At 39.0% G+C, this 20,244-nt stretch overlaps 1 protein-coding gene across 7 annotated transcripts in view; it reads left to right on the forward strand.

Moving 5' to 3' along the window:
• The window catches only part of SPATS2L (spermatogenesis associated serine rich 2 like), a 78,738-nt gene that overhangs the window by 26,872 nt on the left and 31,622 nt on the right, over positions 1–20,244 (forward strand). For all 7 annotated transcript variants that reach the window (XM_039719146.1, XM_039719648.1, XM_039719232.1 and 4 more), the window contains 2 exons: positions 9,522–9,585; positions 19,879–19,987. In XM_039719146.1, the coding sequence (XP_039575080.1) occupies positions 9,547–9,585; positions 19,879–19,987 (148 nt within the window). In that variant the 5' untranslated portion in view covers positions 9,522–9,546. The remainder of the gene's footprint in view (positions 1–9,521; positions 9,586–19,878; positions 19,988–20,244) is intronic.

Below are 20,244 nucleotides of genomic sequence, written 5' to 3' on the forward strand. Positions count from 1 at the left end.
GGCAAGAACAGCTTGGAAGATAATACCTCGTTTGTAAAAATTGGAAGTTAACGTTCTTTGTTGTTTGCAGGACAGTCATGCAGATGTAGAATTTGAGTGGATAGGTTTTTGCTATTTCACTGCTCTTTATCTATGTGTTTAGGAAGATATTTTGAGGCGCTTGAGGAAGAGCAAGAGGCTAATGTTTGTTTTGGCAAGTCTTACTGTGGAAAGTAAGTTTTCTCAGTCTGAATTTTTTTTTTCCAGAACCCACATCCCTCCCTCCTGCCTATCAGAGAGAACCATTTTACTGACCATGTAGCTGAATTCATCTATTGTCAATTGGGCTCAGCTCTACTAGTATGATATACGTAGTAAAACGGGGAATTCAGATTGTGCTGAATCACAGTGATGCTCTGCAGATGTTCCTCCAGGATGCCAGCCAGCAGAACACAGGCTCTAGGCTTCCAGCAGCATTCTCCTGCAGAGTGGGGAGGGTATGGAGCCCCTGCATGCACTCCCTGAAGTGGGGAGAGTCAGAAGCAAGCAAGTGGATATTTTATCCTGAGCAGCCCCTGGGCAATTGTGGTAATTATGCAGTGGTGCTGGGTTTCCTACCTTTGGAGCTCTGGAGTGGGGATATGCCTTTGCTGGCTCTTACCTGGTTCTAGGAGGCTAATAGATGTGTTTGAGGGAAATAAGACAACTCTTTTGAGAAAAACCTCTTAAGAATGGCCTAGGGGTTAAAGTACTCTTCTAGTGTAGCAGCAAGCAGGTTTGGAACAGGCACTAGATGTTCAGTGTCTGTAGACGTTCTCTAGTCACTGGGCTGCTGAAATGAGTTTTTTCTGTCTCTATTTGAGCTGTTTCATGTTCTTTATATAAACAATTATACAACAGGACTCCTAATTTTTTCCAAAATTCCAAAGATTATAATGAGTCGATAATTTTCTACCATGAAATGAAAAATTGTTGGGAGACTTTCTGCCTTATGCTATTTCAGCCTTTTGGTATTTTTGTAGTTCACTAGAGCTTCTTAATGTGGAGTAGAGTCGGTGTTGCTGAGAGTTCAGTTCTTTGGTAAATGGGTGGTATAAACTGGATGGGTCAAAAAGAAGAGCAATAAGGAAGTGCTGTCACCTCAGTTCAGAATTACATGTGCATTTGACCACTCAGACTTTTAGCAGTATATTTGATAGTTGTTCAGGTGACAAAACCAGCAGGACAGGGAGTTCAAACACATGATATGTACATCAGTTTAGGTGGGAAAATATTTGCTTTAGATTGCTGACTCTACTTCACATGGCAAGTTGTGCAATTTTAGAAAGGATCTGGCTTGAAAATAAGTGTTTGGCTCCTAATCAGTATGGAAAGAGCATGGGAGGAATTTTCAGAGGTTGTGCCTAAGTCTCTTGAATGTTCACTAGGAAATAGCTCTTCTATCCTATAAAATATCCTTTTAATGGAAAAGTCTGCTGCTGTGCAAGAAGACTCCCTTCCAGAAATTTGACATTTGTTTGCATTCCTGGATTTTGTTTAAGAGGTGTACTGCCACATGTATTTTGGGGAAGTTTTTCAATGTTTAGAATGCTATTTATTAAAAAATAATGGTGCTTAGTTTATTTTCAAATTTATTTTACTTAAAAATATGATTATTTCATAAAACATTTAATGCATTCCTTTTCTGTCTGTGTGCCTGCCTATATATCTATATATACACTTATATATATATATGTGTGTGTATGTCAGCAGTTACAGAGTATTTACTTTGCACTGGTACCTGTCTGTTGAAACATGGAAACATAGCTCTGCACAGGATTTGCATGTGTCCCTTCCTGCAGCTCTGTTTTTCATTCCAGTAAGTTGCTGTAAATAATGCAGAGCTGACCTTTCTTTATGTGCTTTTTAAATTGATCTCCATTGCTCAGATGCAGGATGGCATTAATGACCTTAATATAAGCTACTGTTTGGATCCTTCTCAGCCCAAGCTGTGTTCTACAGGTTGTTACACTTCATCTCTGAGGTGTAACTGGTGGTCACTGATCAAGGGTGTCAGTCACCTGCCATGAGCAAACACCAGCTCGTACAGTGACACCAGTCTCTGGGGAAGCCACACTGAAACTTGTGTAAAAGAAGAGCTTCACTTCAGTGGGACAGACCCAGCATTCCAGGGCTGTACAGGAAGAGGGTTTGCTAGCAGCCTCACTTGTAACCAAGGGTGAGCAGTGATAGAAAATACAGCCAGAATCTTTTGTGATGTCAGTGTCCAAAGCTATGGTTATATCACTGAATACTTGTAAACTGTTTGGATGAAATATTAATGGAGTTTGGGGAAGATAGCAGTCAGTAGCTTTCTTTTGACCATCTCTTAATGTGGCCTTGTTAAAGGCTAGAGTGTTCCTCTGCAGGATTCTCATACAGTGGAGCTGCAACACCAAGTGCAGGGATGACCTGAGGATCCCTCACACGCCACACCTCTGTGAAAACACAAATGCCTGTGAAGCCCACATAAGCAGTGGTCTGGCTTCTCACACGCAGGAACTGGGAGAGGGAAGCAAGTCAGCTGACAAGAGGCACAGGCTCTCCCTGGGTTACAAGGATGGTACCATCTCTGCTTAGGAAGGGGAGAGCATAACAAGGTCAAAGAGCAAGGGGTTTTATCAGAATGAGGTACAGAACTTACCGATGCCTAACCATTTTATTGCAACACTGACTGGACATGACAGTGTGTCTGTGGTACCTGCATAGAGCCATTCCTGCTGTTGGCAGAAATCTGAGGAGGATAGGAGACAGAAGGACACTGACCCAGGTGCTAAGGTCTGTCCTTCCTCACATATCCCACTCTCACCTTTGTCCCTTTTTTCTTTTTAGCATATAGGTCTCTGGTCTCTCAGATATGGACTTTATAGTGTTAAATAGCATAACTGAGTTCCTGATGTGCCACTGCACATTTTCCAAACCTTTACCCCTTACTGCCTGTTTCCAAGCAAGCAGCCTGCAAAGCTGTAGATCTGAGACATCTGCTTCTTCCTCAAACTGTGTAGTCAGGCATTTCAGAAATCCTCAGGAGGAGGTGATAAACAATGAGGGAGCATAAGCCTCCTTTCTGTAGGAGTCCAGAGCTACATGTGGAATCAGTGAGATGCTTTATTTCGTGCATCCTGTTTTCAGATCTGCAGCCAGTGGGTTTCAGGCACAGTTTGGTGACCAGTAGAGAGTCTGGCTGCAGTAGCTGAACAGGAGGCAGAATACAGAGGCAAAAGCTGCATTCTGTGATTGAGACAAGCGTGACCAGGGACAGTAACGGGACTGGGCTCTGCAAATGAGGAATATTCTGGAATGTTTGTGCACTTCCATACATATGTTTATGCAGGCATTTAAAAGAAAGGATTTTGAAGCCTTCAGATGTCATGAAACTTATCTGGGGTGCTTAACTAGTCTGAAGTGGCTAATCTCAAACTTCCAAAAATCAGGAAATACCAAATGATGATGTGCATAGAAAACTTTTACATGCAGTCATTAGAAAGATATAAAACAGTACTGGAAACCACCAGTTCTGTATTTATAACATTTTATGTTGGTTTTATTAGGTGTGTTCATTCTAGTGACACAAAAGGCTAAAAGGACAGCTGTGGGGATACTTGTTAATATGTCCTGGGTGCTCCTGACTCTGGTTATGTTTATGCATTTAGTTATTATGTTTGTCCTTAGACGTGAGACTACAACAAATAGAAAATCATACCCATTGCTAATCTCAAGATACTGAAGACAGATGTCTGAATTGTGGTATTTCTTGTAGTTTCACAAACAGTGGCATGCTGATATTTGCCCATTTGACCTGATTAATTTTTTTCTTTTATTTAAATAAAATCTGAGTGAAAACCAAAATAATTCCTTTCTAAAATGCTTGAATTCTGGAATCTCACTCTCAGAGTTTTTTCAGTCTTTCTGGTGCAACAATATTAGCTTAAAACTGCATCAGAAAAATTGTGTTCATCTCAGGCTTCAGCTGCAGTTCTCTAGTAGCATTTCTGTATAATGAGAAACAAATTCAAATGTGCAGTGGAGGCCATGTGTCTCTGATTCTGCTGGTTTTGCTTTTACCTAGGGCATGTGGAAGTCTGCAGGCAAGACAGTGTAATATAATATATATGGATGGATAGGAATCTCATTTGAAAATGAGATGTAATTCTGTAGAGAAGGTAGAAATAGAGAAGATGAAAGCATAGTGCAGGCTGCTACAATCTCATTAGATACTGTCATGGTTTAATCCCAGCCAGCAACTAAGCACCACACAGCTGCTCATTCACTGCCTCCCCATGGGAGTGAGCTTTGAGTGGCAGAGCTTTGTATGCTGAGCCTGACATCATATGATATGGAATATCCCTTTGCTCAGCTGTCCCGGCTCTGTCCCCTCCCAATTTCTTGTGCCCCTCAGGCTCCTCGCTGCTGGGGTGGGGTGAGAGGCAGAAAAGGTCTTGATGCTGTGTAAGAAATGCTGGCAGTATCTAAAATATCCCTGTGTTGTAGCTACTGTGAAGAAAATTAACTAAATCCCAGCCAAAACCAGCACAGGTACTTAGCTTTCTTCTTCTTCTTTTTTGAAGTTTCTCTAAAATTGTGATTCCTTTGTTCTGCCCATACCTGTCTAGCTTTTAGGAGCTGGGAGATTTTGACTGAATTATTTGGAAATGAGAACATTATTTGTAATTAAAAATAGAAAATTACATTTAATTAAAATTCATATTTTGATGTTGTTCTACTTCATGGAAAAAATTTGAGTGACAAAATTGTAAACTCTAGTTTCTCTTTTCGTAGACAAAGCTCACTCAGTGACTGGGATTAGAGAAGCATTGGCAAGGGTCAAGTCGGTTAGACCTGGAATTCTTGGCTTGCTGGGGTAGTATTTCCTTATAAAAGGAAACAGTTGCAGTGGGTAGATGAGGAACTAAGACTTTTTTTGGGATGTAGGAAAGCATTCATCCATAAGCCTACAGATGGGAAATCCTCCCAACACCAGATTATTAGGTGCTGTTTAATGGGGAGTTTTCTGATCCCCCTTGCCAAAGTTGTGTTTTCAGATGTTGAAGTGGTGGAGCAGGTGTCACACACAGTCTCTACTCTGATAGACTTTACTGTGACAGGGTATTTTCACAAATTATATCTTTCTGGCAACCTTAGCATCTGACAGGGTTTTGATGTGTGAAATTTAAATGTGCCTGGTTTTGCAGCAGTGGCAAGACACAGAATTGTTGTGATTCTTTGATGCTTCTGATGCAGGCAATCCCCCCCCCACCTATAATGTTGTATAGAATGGAGTGTTTGTCAGCTTTACCTGAGGGTCTGGCTGGCTGGAAGGTGTCTGTGGGCCAAATACCTCTGATGCTGGTACCCGTGGGAAGGTGGTGGGCATTCTTGGGATGCTTAACACAGCAGCAGTAGGGTTTCACTGCTGCTTGGAGACAGAAAGGAAACTTCTGTAAAGGCTGAGCCAGCAGCACATATTTTAGGCTGTGTCAGGTGAGCTCTGACATATTTTTCTGCAGTGGTTAAAGGCCGTTCCTGTAACTGTCTGCCTGCTGGACGTTGCTGCTTACAGTTAAGGTCAGCAGGACAGATTATGTGCCAGCACTATAGATGCCCTAGATCGGGTTCATGGTAGCTTAAACTGCACAGACTAACACAAACTGCTTCGTTTGGTAGGGGAGAGAAGTAAAACTGCCAAAAGTAGTGCAATCTTCTCTGCAGCATTCCCCTGAATGCAATTGAAATGCTTCATTTTACAAGGCAAGTGAAATGTCTCATTTGGATGTGTGTAATAGCTTTAGAAAAAACACCCTGTCAGTACTTGAGGTCAGGATGTAATGAGAAACTGAGAGTGATCTCCTGCTGCAGGTAGTGCATTTGGAAATTTGTATCAGAAATGAATGACCCATTCATATAAGGGATTTTGTAGTTTGTTGGGATTTTTTTTGCATTAATTTATTTTTCTTGGAAGTCTTTTGGCATGATTTGCAATGACATTTCAGGAGCAGAAATGGAAGCAGGAGATGGTGGAGAAAGACAAAGCATGTAAACTGACATTCAAGCTGACAATCTCTCATATACAGTATGTTTTCTATCTTTTGAATTTATTACTTGTACTAACTTAATCTTGGCCAGTGCAGAAAATCTTCTGTCGGAGATGTTTCTCCAACCATTCTTTTGTGTGTATGATGTTGGTGACATGTAAAGGACTGTTCTCCCCTGGCTTTAGGTGCCTTTTGGGCTCAGCTGAGGATCCTGCTTTGATGTTCCACAGCTCGCACAGAAAGAGGCTTTGCTGAAGAGCTGAGGATGAGAATGTAGCAGCTCAAACTTAGGTCCAGGCCTGGAGATAAAGCTTGTAAACCTCAGTGGGACTATTTTGTTCATAAAATTCTGGGTATGCTGTAGTCTTTTGCCACAGGGCCAAAAACTAATTAATTGCTAAATACTGAGATTAAAATAACACCAGAGAAAAAACACTAGTTAAGTCAATAAATCAGTTGGTGCTACAATGAGAAATTTAAATTTGTTAACTATTAAGTATAGCATAAAGGATGATGCATTTAAAAATTAGTGCAGCATTGACATTTTCTTTTTAATGTATCATCTGTATTTTATGTAACAAGCAGTGCTGGACTGAGTTATTTAAACGAGCAAGTGTTTTATAAATATTATTTCAATTATCTGTCCTTGGAGAAGGTGAATGAAAAATAGCTCCAACTCAGTTTTAGCAACTTCATTTTGACAGTTGTAAAATGCATATTAATGAATATGTGAAGTATAGAGAAATGGGTCCATTTGTAAAAGCTGGTGTCCTCTTAGTTCTTTATCTTAAAAGGGAAAGAAAAAAGAGAAAGGAAGAAAGACGCAGAGGGTATGTTTCATGTAGCATACCAGGTCTTTTTGAAATAGCTTGCAGTTGCAAGCTAGCTGAATCAGCACCACATTTACTGGTAGAAGGCTATAATCATAGTAACACCTGCAGTGTACAGCGGAGAACAGACACATCAAATTCTGGCAAGGTGTTGAATAAAGTTTTGATGTCTGGTTTTAACTCAAGTCAGAGCATTGCTACAAAGAGTAGAATTGGCTAAGTAGTCGAGTTTAATCAGCAAAATTAATTTAAATTTCAGGAATTATTTAGCTAGTATATTTGAAGAAACCTTGGTTGAGAGGCATGAGGCTTTCACAAAGTATCATTATTTGGATTAATTTACTTCATACAAGATGCAGTTTTAAAATGTACAATTTTGGTACAAAATTGATAACACATGTTGAAAAAGAACCTGAGGAATTAAAGTAAAATATATCTTTTCACTTTACTTAGTAGTTTTTATAGATTAATAAACTTTTAAAGCTAGAAAGAGTTTGTTACGTCTTTTAGTGAGCTTGTTTCTGTGTTGTGTGTTTGGTTCTTCAGGAACAGATAAACTTTTTTTGGTTAATGTTGTTATGAGGGGCTGGATCAGATTAAGTGTGTTTGAATCAGTATGCAAGAGTGCATTGATCAGTTGTCTCTAACATTACAAACATTGCTCTGTACTGGATGCAAGAGCAAACCAGTTAAATTCCTTAACTGTTCTTTACAATACAGTTACCCCTTAAACAGAGAATAGGACCCATCCAGCGTGGGTTTGATGTCACTAGATAGAAGCCATGCTTTTATGAGAAGCAGCAAAGGAAATGAAGATTTAGAGTAACTTTAGAGCCAACTTTTCCAGTCGGCATGGGAAAATTTATCATCTGTATCTCATGTTCTTTGCCCCTTCAGCGTGAGAAATAGCTGACAGCAAAAGACAAGTACATTAAAAATAATTGTCTAGGGACTACAGGCTGCAAGCATTTCTCAACACCTTTTGTTATTGGAACACACTAAGTATTGGAAATGGAATTGCCCTGGACTTACCTTCTGAGCGATCTTCCTGCCTGCTCTGTCCAGATGTTTTTAATTCTGCTTCTAGCCTTTGGGTGGCCTTGACAAAGAAACTAATTTGAGCTCTTTCATTCGTGATGCAAGGAGCGACAGGAAGGGCCACCTTCCGCTCTGAGGTACCAGCAGACAGTGAGGCCTTCCCAGTGACACAGTGGCCCAGCTGCCAAGAAGGCTTATCAGACATAGTGAGACTCCAGCCTTGGCTAAGCATTTGAGCCACTGACTTAACACAAGTAAAAGGTATTTGAGCTCTGATAGAGCATCTATTCATAGTATAGTAAGATGGAGATGGCACGAGCAACCTTACTTATTTCAGGCATGTCTTTTTAATAGCTGGCAATTGAAATGGTTACTTTTGTCTTTTGGCTCTTCGTCAGACCAAAACTCAAATGAACTTTTTTCTTTTTTCTGTTATCTCTTCCCCATATGCTTCCTTAGCTCTCATCTCTTTAGCTAGAAAATGGCTGCATACAGAAATTAATTATAAGATGTAGAAGTTGTCAGTGAATACTGCAAGTGAAGTGCTTAATTTCTGGAGTGTGAACTCTACTAAACTTCTGTGTTTCAAAGAAGAAGTTGAGGGAGGATTGTTTAAGGGCATTCAAAGAGATTTAGAAGAATTTTTGGAACACATCAGTCCACATAGCAAATGCTTAAATGGAGAAAAGGATATGTTCCAACTTAAAAACTTAAAATGAACTTAAGGGTTTGTTCTCGTATATCTATACCTTTTTATTAGTGTACAATAGAGTTAAAGATAGTGACCAAACCATGCTTGTATTTCATTTGACTTAGTCTTTGCTGTAATTCTTCGTGTGTGATTTAATTTTAAAATGTGAAGATTCAGCTCTGTTCCTTAGTGAAATTCAAGGCAGTTGGTTTTGATGGAGGCAAGAATAGGCAACAGGCCTCCTTTCCCTGTGTTTAACTCTTCATCATGTGGTAGAGTCACCCAGCCACATAACTGGAAATAGAAAGTATATTGCAGGATTTCTTAATCATATGCAAATTCCATTCATGTGCCCAAGTTTTCAGAGAAGACTTAGAGATTTAAATCTACAGACCCTGTTAGTTTCAGTGGGAGCTGTGTGACTAAATCTTCTGAATTAGTTATGAACTAAAAACAAACAACAAGCAGCCATGCAGCGCTTGTCAGCCCAACCTCCTGGCACATTTAGCTGCTTTTTAGGACTGCATTAATTGATAAATTATTTTGGCTAAAATTGAGGATGCTGGTGTATGAGAAAACAGGAGCTGTTGAGTTCATCTAAGGTACTCCTACTCTTATAGCCTCAGAACAGGGTATGGGAGACATGGCTGGGAGAAGTGTGATATGCCTTTTATCCAGATTCATAGCTATAAGGCATTTTTAAATGTGCTTGCAAAACTAATCTGGGGAAGGTAGGAAATTTGGACTAGCTTTACCTTTGGCAGGATTGAGCACTGCTGTGCAGGACATTGTGTTCTCATTTTTCTCTAATGCTTACAGGTAAGCATATGCAATTAGTCATTACAGGTGTAGCTTTGACAGGTTGGGACTAAAACCTCCAAAATAATCTCTTTGATTTTTTTCTCATTTCAGAGACACTACTCTCCTCTGAATAAAGATGGCAGAAATCAATTCTCATGTAAATATCAAGGAAAAGGTAGGTTCAAGTAACAGTACAGTACAAACAAAAATTATATTTGCATACCTATTTAATTTCTGCTCTTTCCAACACTGTTTACATACTGAACTTTATTATGTATTGACTCTGTGCATGAAGTTAAGTATGCACACAGATATTGATAGGACTAATCTGAATCTTGCGTGATGAGAAGCATTTTTACTTTTTTGCAAAGAGACTGTTTTGTCAGCTAGAGTTCTCTTATTCCTTTGTAATTCCTGTGCACACTGATGGTATGAAGAACAGTCCTTTGGGATGATTGCTGCTGTACAAAATGCAGCCATCGAAGAAACATGCCCTTTAGAAATAATTTTCTGCCAAAAAATGTTATACCTATAATAGTTAAAGCAATTCCTAAAAGTGCAGGACCTGCAAAGAGTAGATTGCTTTTTCTTATGAAAGTATGTCTGCTTTTAACTGCATTCCATGTGCTTGAGGCTTCTCCATATCCTTGGTTAGAGCTAGAGCCTTGTCACCCTTTCAGGAGCAGTAAAGGACCTAAAGTTAGTTAGGATATGAGGTAAGACAGGAGATCTTTCATGATTCCCAGCAGTCAGATTGTGAAGAGACCATCTAACCATAGAATTTCTTTTTCTCTGTCTCCCCTTATGGGAAAAGTTCCTTACTTGTTGCACTGCCCAGGTGCCTGTTTTTTGAGTAGTTTTACCTTATATTTGTTGTTAAAATCTGTGTTGCTCATTGTGCTTGAGGATTTGCATGTCAATATGAATCTCTGTCTTAGTGATGAATGTCTTCCTTAGTACTTAATAAAAGTACAGGGTTTTAAAATTGAGTAGCATGATGATTTTGTAGTAGAAAGTAATGTCATTGAATGCTTTTCCCTGGTGCCAGAGTACAGTAATTCCTAAAATACAACTCAGTAAATCAGCTGAAGCTCTGCGTATTTACTGTGTAGCTTGAATTTTTAATTTAAGTCAGTTTTACGAGTCCAGGATTTTACAAATCATGTGTTTGTCTTTTGCAAGATTAAGAATGAAGAACTACAACAGGAGTTTTATTCATGGTAGATATCTGCTGTTCCAAGTGTGATATCAGCTGGGAGTGCCCCAAATCAAATGTTTATGAGCATATGCATTTTAAGGCAGGAAAATAATGGAATCAATACACTGTTATAAATTGCTCCACTCTTTATTCCTGCATCTTCCATCACTATTTAATGCCACTAAATCCCTATGCCAAGTTGAGAACTTAGTTTAATAGCAATTGGAATTGTTTTGCAAAATCACTGGGTTTTATTCTGGAAAATATAAATTAATATATTTTATTAAGGGTTGGTGACCAAACAGTGTAAGCCTCATGCAAGCTACATACTGCAGTTGAGAAGGTGTTGTGCTCAGAGAGCCATTGCACTTGGGCAAGTCCCTTGTGTTTTAAAACAGGATTGCAGTGGTCTGTTTGGTATCCTGTGTTTGGTTTACATACACAACAAAGATTTGGTATCTTTGTATTTGTATGGGCAGCAACAAACTGAGTAACTATGAAGTGACTGTAGCTTCAGAGGTCTTTGAGTGATGCACTAGAAATACAAGGAAAAAGTTGAACAAATAAGTCCTGCAGAGTTGCCTTGGATAGTATTTGCACATAAACTGTAAAACGTGAGGATTTCATTTGCATGTTTGAAAAGCAGACATATTTACTGGTAAGAGAGTCAAAATCACATCCCTTTCTCACTTAGCTTACAGAGCTTCCATAGTCATGCCTCACACAGAGTGAGTTTAATGTTTACTTTTATCTACCTTTTGGAAGGCAATATTTCTGGGTAAAAAATCCAAGGTTTATAAATATAATACTTTGGCTGAGCTTCACAAATCCATTGCCCTCAGTGTAAATACAAGCAGGCCTGGTTTAAAAGAACAGTCTGGAATACAGTCCCTTCCCAGTTCTGCCTTTCATCTACCTTAGTGCTTGCAGATGATGATATACTTAAGATTTTGATTTTGCTAGGACATGTATGAAGCCAAAGGAGCTGTACATCTGCACACAAATACTTATTCGTGTAAGTTTCTGCAAAAGTAGCATGCAAGTTTCTCCTTACATTGAAGGTTGTTTCACTGTGATAAAACCATGGTGAAAATCCCATGCAGATTTCAGCATGTTTGTTCTTTTGTTTGGGGGTGGGGCAGCAGTTGTTTGGTTTGTTTTTTTCCAGTGGTGATGTTTCCCTGTTTTCTCTCCATGATCAGCTTCTAGTTATTCAAGAAAGTAAAACCTCTGCCACTGTTTTAAAAGTGGTGTGAGGCCAGTGCAGACATTTGGGCCAGTATGCTCACAACCAGGCTCTGTAAAGCCCCACCCCTGAATCTGAGTCATAAGAGAATGCTACTGTGGTAGTGATACTTGTATAATTCATTCTTGGCATTTCAGCTGAAATAGTTCATAGAGTCAATAGGTTAAACATTCTATTTTGTATCTTCTTTTTTCTCCCCCAAGAGATTTATATAAATGTTGGCCTGTGATGTTAGGAAGGCTAATGAAAGTTTCCATAGTTGGCAGAGACTCCTGCAGCTGTGATACTCTTGTGGGGGAGCCAGGACTGTTTCAATTACCATATTTTTGTGCACATAACCCACAGATTTTCTGGAATAACCGAAGTTCTGCATTTCAGCAGACACAAAGGTCATTAATTGCGTGCATAACTGGTAGAAGAAGTTTACCATCAGGACCATTCTCAGAATAATTCCCTCTGCCCTGACCTTTGCTGTAGTCTTCCTTCACTAGGCCACTCTCCCTCTTGCCTCTGATAACACTAATAATCATTTCTGTGCCTGAAAATAAGTAAGGACATTTTTTTTTTGTATGAGAATTTTCAGAGACTGAGTGTTATACATAGTTCAGATAATATGCACAAAAGTTCACTGGATTAAGGGGTAAAATGAGCTAAACTTATTGGCTTGCATCCAAAATCCATAAAATCAAAGGAGGTATTCAAGCATTAACCGAGTACATCACCAGAAGAGGTGCTGAGATTCTGAATTACAAGGCTTCCAAAGAAGAAGCAATTGGAGTGAGGAAGACAAGTGTTGTATTGTCTCCTGCAACAATTAGGCCCTCTTAGTTTAACAAGAGAAGAGTGAGTATCAGGCACTCCCCAGAATAACCATTCTTCTCTGGCATGTGACTTTGGTTTTGATCCAAAGGAGTATCAGGAATTGTTTAAACTTCAGGACTTGCTTTTGGGCCCATCTCTTTTTTTTCTCTCTTTTTTTTTTCTTCTTTTTTTTTCTTTTAAACTTGCTGTGAGATCTGCTGTCAGCTGGAATTAGCAAAATACTCATTCAGATGAAAATTCTTCTTTTGAGATTCTCTTAGGAGTGATGTTTTGCTGAAGTTCTCCTGAAAGGCTTGCTTTCTCATTTGTCATTTCAAGTGTCAGAGCTGGAGGAGCAGATGAGCAGCACTGCAAGAAGGAAATTTTATTCAGATGTGGTTTTGGAGGTTTCACAGTTTTGTTTGCATTACACTATAAATGTGGTTTTCATAAGCAATAGTCAGCATGCGAGGAAAGAGTAGGATTTAGAGTGGAAGGAATGGAAGTAGTATGTAAATTTGAAATCATGCATTACCAAAGCAGATAGTTTCCAATCTGTGATTTCACTTTCTCCTTCAAGTTGACCTTTGCAGCTGTTCTTTGCCCTTGTGTTGAAGTAGATGGACTGTTCAAAGACCAGAAAAGGCCACTTGATCAAAATGCACTTTTGTCACTTGATGAGTCATTTAGCTTGGATTAAGGCTATCACAAACTCATGTCTGTAAATGGTGCTGTCATCACTCAAGTAGAACAGTTCTTACTAAGCCAAACTTCTCAGGAATCCTGAAATAACATATTAGAATGTCTGGCTTTCTATTTGATGGGTAAAGGTGAAATTATAAATCCATGACAAGTACCTAAAGAAGTTTACTTTTTTGAGGCTTACTAGGAATAAATGATCAGAAGGTATCAGGGCGATGAACAGATCATGTAGCAGAAAGAGAGGCACAGATCTGATCAAAGCTGTCATTTTGCTCAAAGGGTATATTAGCAACACTTGTTCAGTTTGTCAGGATGAACTTAGTAAAGCTTCTGGAAAAATGTCTCTAATGTAAGAAATAGCCTCTTAATACAGCCAAGTCAAATTGTATTTATGAAATATGTTTATGTAGAAGTTCAAAACCTTTTTAAAAATTCTACCATTAAGTGGTTTTTAAATGCATTTTCTTGCTTAATGTAGCCAGGACATCTGCTAATGGTAAATTCCTAGATTATCAAAACCAGCAGTGTTCTGCTGGCAGCTCTTCTTCCCTGCTTCAGTTGCAGGATTTGGGAGAATTTGAGGGTGTAATGGAATTGAATTATGTATATGTGTACGTAAAAATTTGCTACTGACATGCAGTAAAAGTAAAGTAAGAAATGTCTGTGTTTATTGGTAACCATACTTAAAAATTAATTTAGCTCTTAACTTAGAGAAAATCTGTTGATCTTAATGTTTAGTGCAAAGTGAAGGTGGATCAGTGTTAGTTTTCCTAACCAAGCATGAATAAGAATATTTCTGTGTAAGTGACCATAATAGTAACTTACTTCAAGGGGATTAGAGCAGCTGTGTTTAGGGGTTTCAGAACAGCCGTGAGCTTTCAGCAAAGAAGTTTAATTTGTCACTATGTCAGAAATACATAAACAAACTCTCTGAACCCCGGATATGTTACTTATTCACCAGAAACATCCTCTTTGAGATGATGCCAAGGGGGACCAGATGGAGCAGAGCAGCAAGCAGGCAGTGATTGAGTCCATGTTGTTACAGTTGCCTGGGAACCATTTGAAACTTGACAGAGAAAGTAAAGGGCTTAGAGGAATACACATCACTGTCAGCTTGGTTCTGCATGTGGCATAGGTAATCTGGTGTCACAACTTCCAGGCAGGCTCTGTTTCTTTTTGAGCTTGACTTACCTGGAAAGTCTTATGTGATGGGTCTTTGTGAGGACTTAGAGTAAACTACCGTGAGAGGGTAGAATTCAGCATCCTTTCCTGTGAGCTATGTTCCTCCAAAGTAACCTGTTACTGATTCATTTTATATATATATGTGTGTTTGTGTGTATATATGTTTGTGTGTATACATACATATGGTTTTTTTTTAGGTGAGCCAAAAATTTGCCCCAAGTGAGATGTTTAACAGTAATAAGTATGTTTGTGTGTATACATACATATGTTTTTTTTTAGGTGAGCCAAAAATTTGCCCCAAGTGAGATGTTTAACAGTAATCATCAGAAAAATAGCCAAGTATATCTGATCAGACCTTGAGGATTTTATTGTGAGGTAGAAGCTTATCTGAAGGGACTTGAAACCTTTTTCAATTTTGATTCCATTTCTGGGCAGTCTTGAACATTTTTTGTAAGAGACAGATAAAAGCATCCTCATGACTGTGGAATTCTGGTCCTGATGAGACACAGTCTGGCTCAAATTGCAGCAAGCGTTAGCAGGACTTGAGCTCTGGATCATGGGTTTAAATGGAGGTGGACCTGGGTTCTGTCTTTTATATTCTTGACTGTATGTACAGTTTTTTTCAAGATCACAGATTTATATTTTAGATCTGTGATTGCTTTAAAGTAATTTTTTAAGCCTAAGTTCTGAAAAAGTTTTCTTAGTAAACAAAGTAATGTGCTTTCCTGTTAGTCTACAGGAGGGAAAGCCCAGGAATTTAACTGCTGTCAGTGACAGATTCTCAACTAATGCTGACATTAAAAGCATTAATTATCTGTGGTTCTGAAGGTATGTTACTGCATTCTCTTGGTGTCCCGGAATGCTGTCTAGCGTCCAGATGATGACAGAAGTTCACTGGGAATCTACACTGAATAAAAACAGGATGTTTCACAAAATAATTAGTCTGGTAATGCTGTTTCTCCTATGATCAGGTTTCAGTAGGTAGGAAAAAAAAAAGGTTTTTCCCACATAAATGGAATTCTAATAAAGTAGACTGCTGAGTTAGCCTTTGCAGAATGGCATTAATGCAGTATCATTGCCTGGTAAGGGATTCTTTTGCTCTGGACTTTCTTTCATACTTTAGGATGCTAAATATTTTTTAAAGTAGTTTGTTGTTGAGAAGTCATAAGTACCAGATGATTCTAGTTGTATAATCTGTTGCTTAAATGTTAAGAAGTTGGATATTCTGAGTTTGAGGACTATCAGTTTAGCAAGAGAAAGTTAGGAGTTACCTCCTATCACATCTGTAATAGAAATGAGCTCTATGCAGATTTTTGGATTGGAGAGTGATGGACTTCTCTCAAGCAGCTGAAGGTTTGTTAGCAGGTGAGGTGTACAGCTGTACTAGCCACAAGGGCTGTTTTATCACCTGAGCTAGCAGCTGAACCAGAGAGGGCCAGCATGCCTGGAGTGGCTGGATCCAGATCACATTGAGCCCTCCAGTGTAAGTCCACCTTGTCATCTTGAATTTGTCAAGCATTCCTGGAGCTTTGATATGCTTCTGTTCATCGCAGTCTGTGTTAGGTCTCTTATGACCTTCAGTTGGAGAAGTGCATTTGTGTTAGGCTTAGGCTGTCAGGAAGTTTCCCATCCCTCCCTTTGGCTTTTTCTTTTTTATCACTAGGTCCCTTTCTGGAAACAAATGGGACACTTTTTGTGTGGGGGGACAGAGCTGAGCTTCAGACCCAGAAATCTATATATGTATTTGAAATCAGAGTACAATATCAGGGACCTTGAAGTTTGCATTTCTAGGTGAAGGCTGTCATACAGCCTGGTCTTGCTCCATACCTTGTTCTCCTCCCAGATATACTGTCAGGTCACAGTCTGAGTCTTGTAACCACGTGTCAGTAATTTCTGTCCAGAAATTGCTGACATTTTCATTGCCTGTGTACAACAGTTCCAATGTAGTTTGGATTAAAATGTTGGTAAAACAGTGCATATGTTGTAGGCTTGTTGTCTGGCATACAGATCTTTGTCTTTGAAATTCCAGAAGAAGTGTGGTAACATGATGCCATTTTGCAAATTTTAGTTTTCATCTACTCACCCACTTAAATCACTGCACAAATCTGGGAGGGAGAAAATCTAACCTTAGATATCCTGGGTATTACAGCATACATACAAAAGAGAAGCAGATTTAAAGAAGTCTAAACAACTTCTGATTTAGGAGTTTGAAGGTTTTGGATGCTTTCTTTTGCAATCTGATGTTCTTTTCCTGTGGAATTATTTCATTGAACTTGACAATATTTTATGTTTTCCAGATAGAAAAATAAACAAATGTATTTTTTGTGCAACAGACAACAAAAAATATTGTTGGGTTTTGGCAGTAGAACTGTTGAGCTTTACAGTATATTAATTCCCTAAATCAAATTTTTTAGTAGTTCAACTAAACCAGTTCAGCTAAACCAGTTGAACTGTCTGTGTCCACAGTGTTGTCATATGCTAAATTTCTTTTCTCTGTACTGTTAAGCATTTTCCTTAAGATTATCACCCTGGGGGTTTTTTTGGGTTAGATCTACAACTAAAATTTTTCCATAACCTTTCTGTATTTAATTATAGTATTAGTTGATAAAACACAATTTAGCTTTTAATTCTGGTTTTTCTATAATAAAAAATTCTTAACAAAGATCACACAGTGCAAACAGAAAGTCTTCAGTTGATTTTGTAGTCTAAAACATAGCCAGCTTGGTTGAGTTCTTGTGTGTCAATGTCCTCTACCCTACAGATATTCTCTTCTTTTTAAGTTTCCAGAATGTACTGTGTGGTGAGTTGCCTGATCCTCCAAGTGAGGTCTTAGCCTCACTTGGTTGTTTCAGATGCTTCCTGAGGCTTGCAGACTTTTCATAGCAAAGTAGGACCTAGAAGCCATGTGAGATCCTTGTGCTTATGTTTAAAGTTGGTTAGAATACTCTAGATACTTCTTTTACTATTTTTCCTGTAAGCAGTTACCACAAGGAGATTATGCAATTTTGAGTAGGCAGAGAGACAATTCACATGATTGTGAAAGAGGGGAGTTTTTTGTGAGAATATGAAGATGTAATCCACATGGTGAAAATGTTTGAGAGCTACGAGCGTGAACATAAAATGACTGCAGCTTGTGGCCTGCTCTACCTTAGTGTCTTTGCCAGCTTTCATTGTGGAGCCAGCTCGGTTCACACTTGTTGCAGCTTTATCAGTAAATAGCATGCCTGGGCCCACAATCACTTGATTAATTAACTCCTCTTTCCAGTGCTTTCTCTTCACATCCTATTCATTTGGGTTAGTTTTCACTTGGCTGCCTGCAGTACACAGCAGAGAGCTATACTCCTCACTTCCTTCCCCATGCATGCATGTCAGCTGAAGGGAGAAACTTGAGCAGACAGGGGATTTTCTGCAGTTTCTGGTAACAACAACCTCTGGTTCAAGCAGTCCACTTGCCAGCCTACTCTGTATGAACTTTAACATAGAAGTTACCCCTGTTTAGTAGATATTCTAAAGCAGCCTCTGTTGGCTGGGGACCAGGCTTGTGGGCCAGCCTGGTTCAGTCATGGTGTGGCAACATTAGACACACAATGGGACAGGCCTCTGGGAAAGGGTCCTTGGGAAGTAGGCAAGCACCTCAGCTCCCCTGCCTTCTAAATGATGAATTTGGCTGGACTGTCCAAGGCTGGACTTGCTACCTGAGGGGTGCTGTGGGTGAATGTGAAGCTGCAGAGAGGGGTGTGATGGGATGATGGACAGGAGCACAGTAAATCATCCTCAGTAGCTGTACTAACACGTACTGAAAGCAAGCAGGAGCCTTTTGCAGTTCTGATGCGGACTCCAGTCCAGTAGGCATCAGGAATCTGAGCTGTCCCATCACTGCATTCAGAGAACATGCTGTGACTCCTGGTTTATGGTAGTATACAGAAACACAGTGCTTGAGGAGTGGGGTGAACATACTACAACAAAATTAAGATTTTTTCGTCAAATCTGAGCACTTAAGTGTTCTCAATCATCTTCTGATGCCCCTGTTGATGGAGACTCCATAGAGATTGTCCTTTGGCACCTAACTGGGCAGCTAAGACAAGGTAGTGTGAATGCTTTTGCCATGTGAGCCAGCCTAATGCCCTTAAACAGCTCTACCTTCACGTATTATGTTTTTGCAATTGTATTTCACAGTACAATAGGAAGACCACACTGCGTCATAATTAGCATGATGACATTGGAATGCAGTAAATAAAGTACACCCTAATCAAGGATGTATTCCCACAGAAAGATGACAAAGGAGGGTGCCAGATAAACATTTGCAGGACAATAACAAGTTTGTGATTGTAAATACGTTGTGGATATCTTGACACAGAAGCTCATAAAGCTAATTTGGAACAACTAAACTGGTTTGACAGAGTCTCTCATTTTTTGTCATAGGCTTTTGTTTTGTTAATTATATTTAAATATTTTTATTTTGTTCTGATCTAGTAAATTTTTTATAGCATTAAAATAAAAAAGCAACAAAGTTTCATGTAGCTATTTGCTTTCAGCTATAACATACAAGGTGAGAAAATAAATTATAATGTGATTCCAGTAGAAATATGTTATCAAAACATCATGAGTTGAATTCCATTTGGTATCAGTGGATACTGACAGTATAGCAGTAGCAAATGCTGGGAAATTTAAGCATTGTGTGCCAGAGTTATCTGGGAGTGTAACACCTCATCCATCAGCAGTTTCCTGAAGGAAGCATTTGGCATCCCATGTCCTTTGTTCAGGATTTTGTTACGCAAGCTTCCTGATCACTTGTAAATGGAACAGCAAACTGAAATAATATTGAGCAGCCACTAGAACTTTTAAAATTTATATTGTTCTCTTTTAGCCTCTGACTGTTTTCATGCGTATGACTGTTTTTCAGATGCTAAAAAAAATCAGTCATAACTTTGATATAGCAAGGCCATGCAAGAGCCTTGTTGAAGAAGTTGTGTGCCCACTAAATTTGCATAGGTAATATGTCGAGACACATGGCACCAAATAGACCATTTAGGCAAGAAGCATAAGGCCAAATTCTGTCAGTTGAATTAAGCTAGTTTTTCTGCTGTGACTGAGAGTTGGATTTGTTTCCAGGATTACTGGCTACCAGTTCTGTGATTTGATGTAGTGAAAAAATTGCTTCATTATTTGCATGGCTGGATGAGGGTGGAATGGGTATTGCTTTGTGCAGATAGATACATTGCTGTGTGCTCGTGAGCACATCAGCGTGAGAGGCATTTATATAAACGTGCATTGGCACAGGTACCTTATAGTCTAAAGGAGTATGATAAATTCATGTGATTGTCTTCCTTTACTTACAGATCAATGCAATCCGATCAATTGTTCCGAACAAAAGCAATAATGAGATAGTTCTGGTGTTGCAGCAATATGATAACAATGTAGACAAGGCTGTTCAAGCTTTCATGGATGGTGAGTACAATGTACCTTTTTCACTAATGCAGGAGGGATTCAATACATGCCAAGTATTTGTTGTCTCTAGTGGCTGAAAATATATTCTGTAGTTCTTCTGAAATCTGATGTGTGACAATTGTTAATTAAAAAAATTGATCCTTCTGGCTGCATCTCTGCTTCTTCATAGTATGAGTTTGACATGGTTGTTCATCTCTTCTACCTGACTTTGCTATTCTTGAAGCCATTCTTACTGCAGACCTGCTTCTTTATTCTGC

The sequence above is a fragment of the Passer montanus genome, unplaced genomic scaffold (genome assembly GCF_014805655.1).
Source record: "Passer montanus isolate IOZ18808 unplaced genomic scaffold, ASM1480565v1 scaffold1, whole genome shotgun sequence".
NCBI classification, from domain to species: Eukaryota; Metazoa; Chordata; class Aves; order Passeriformes; family Passeridae; genus Passer; species Passer montanus.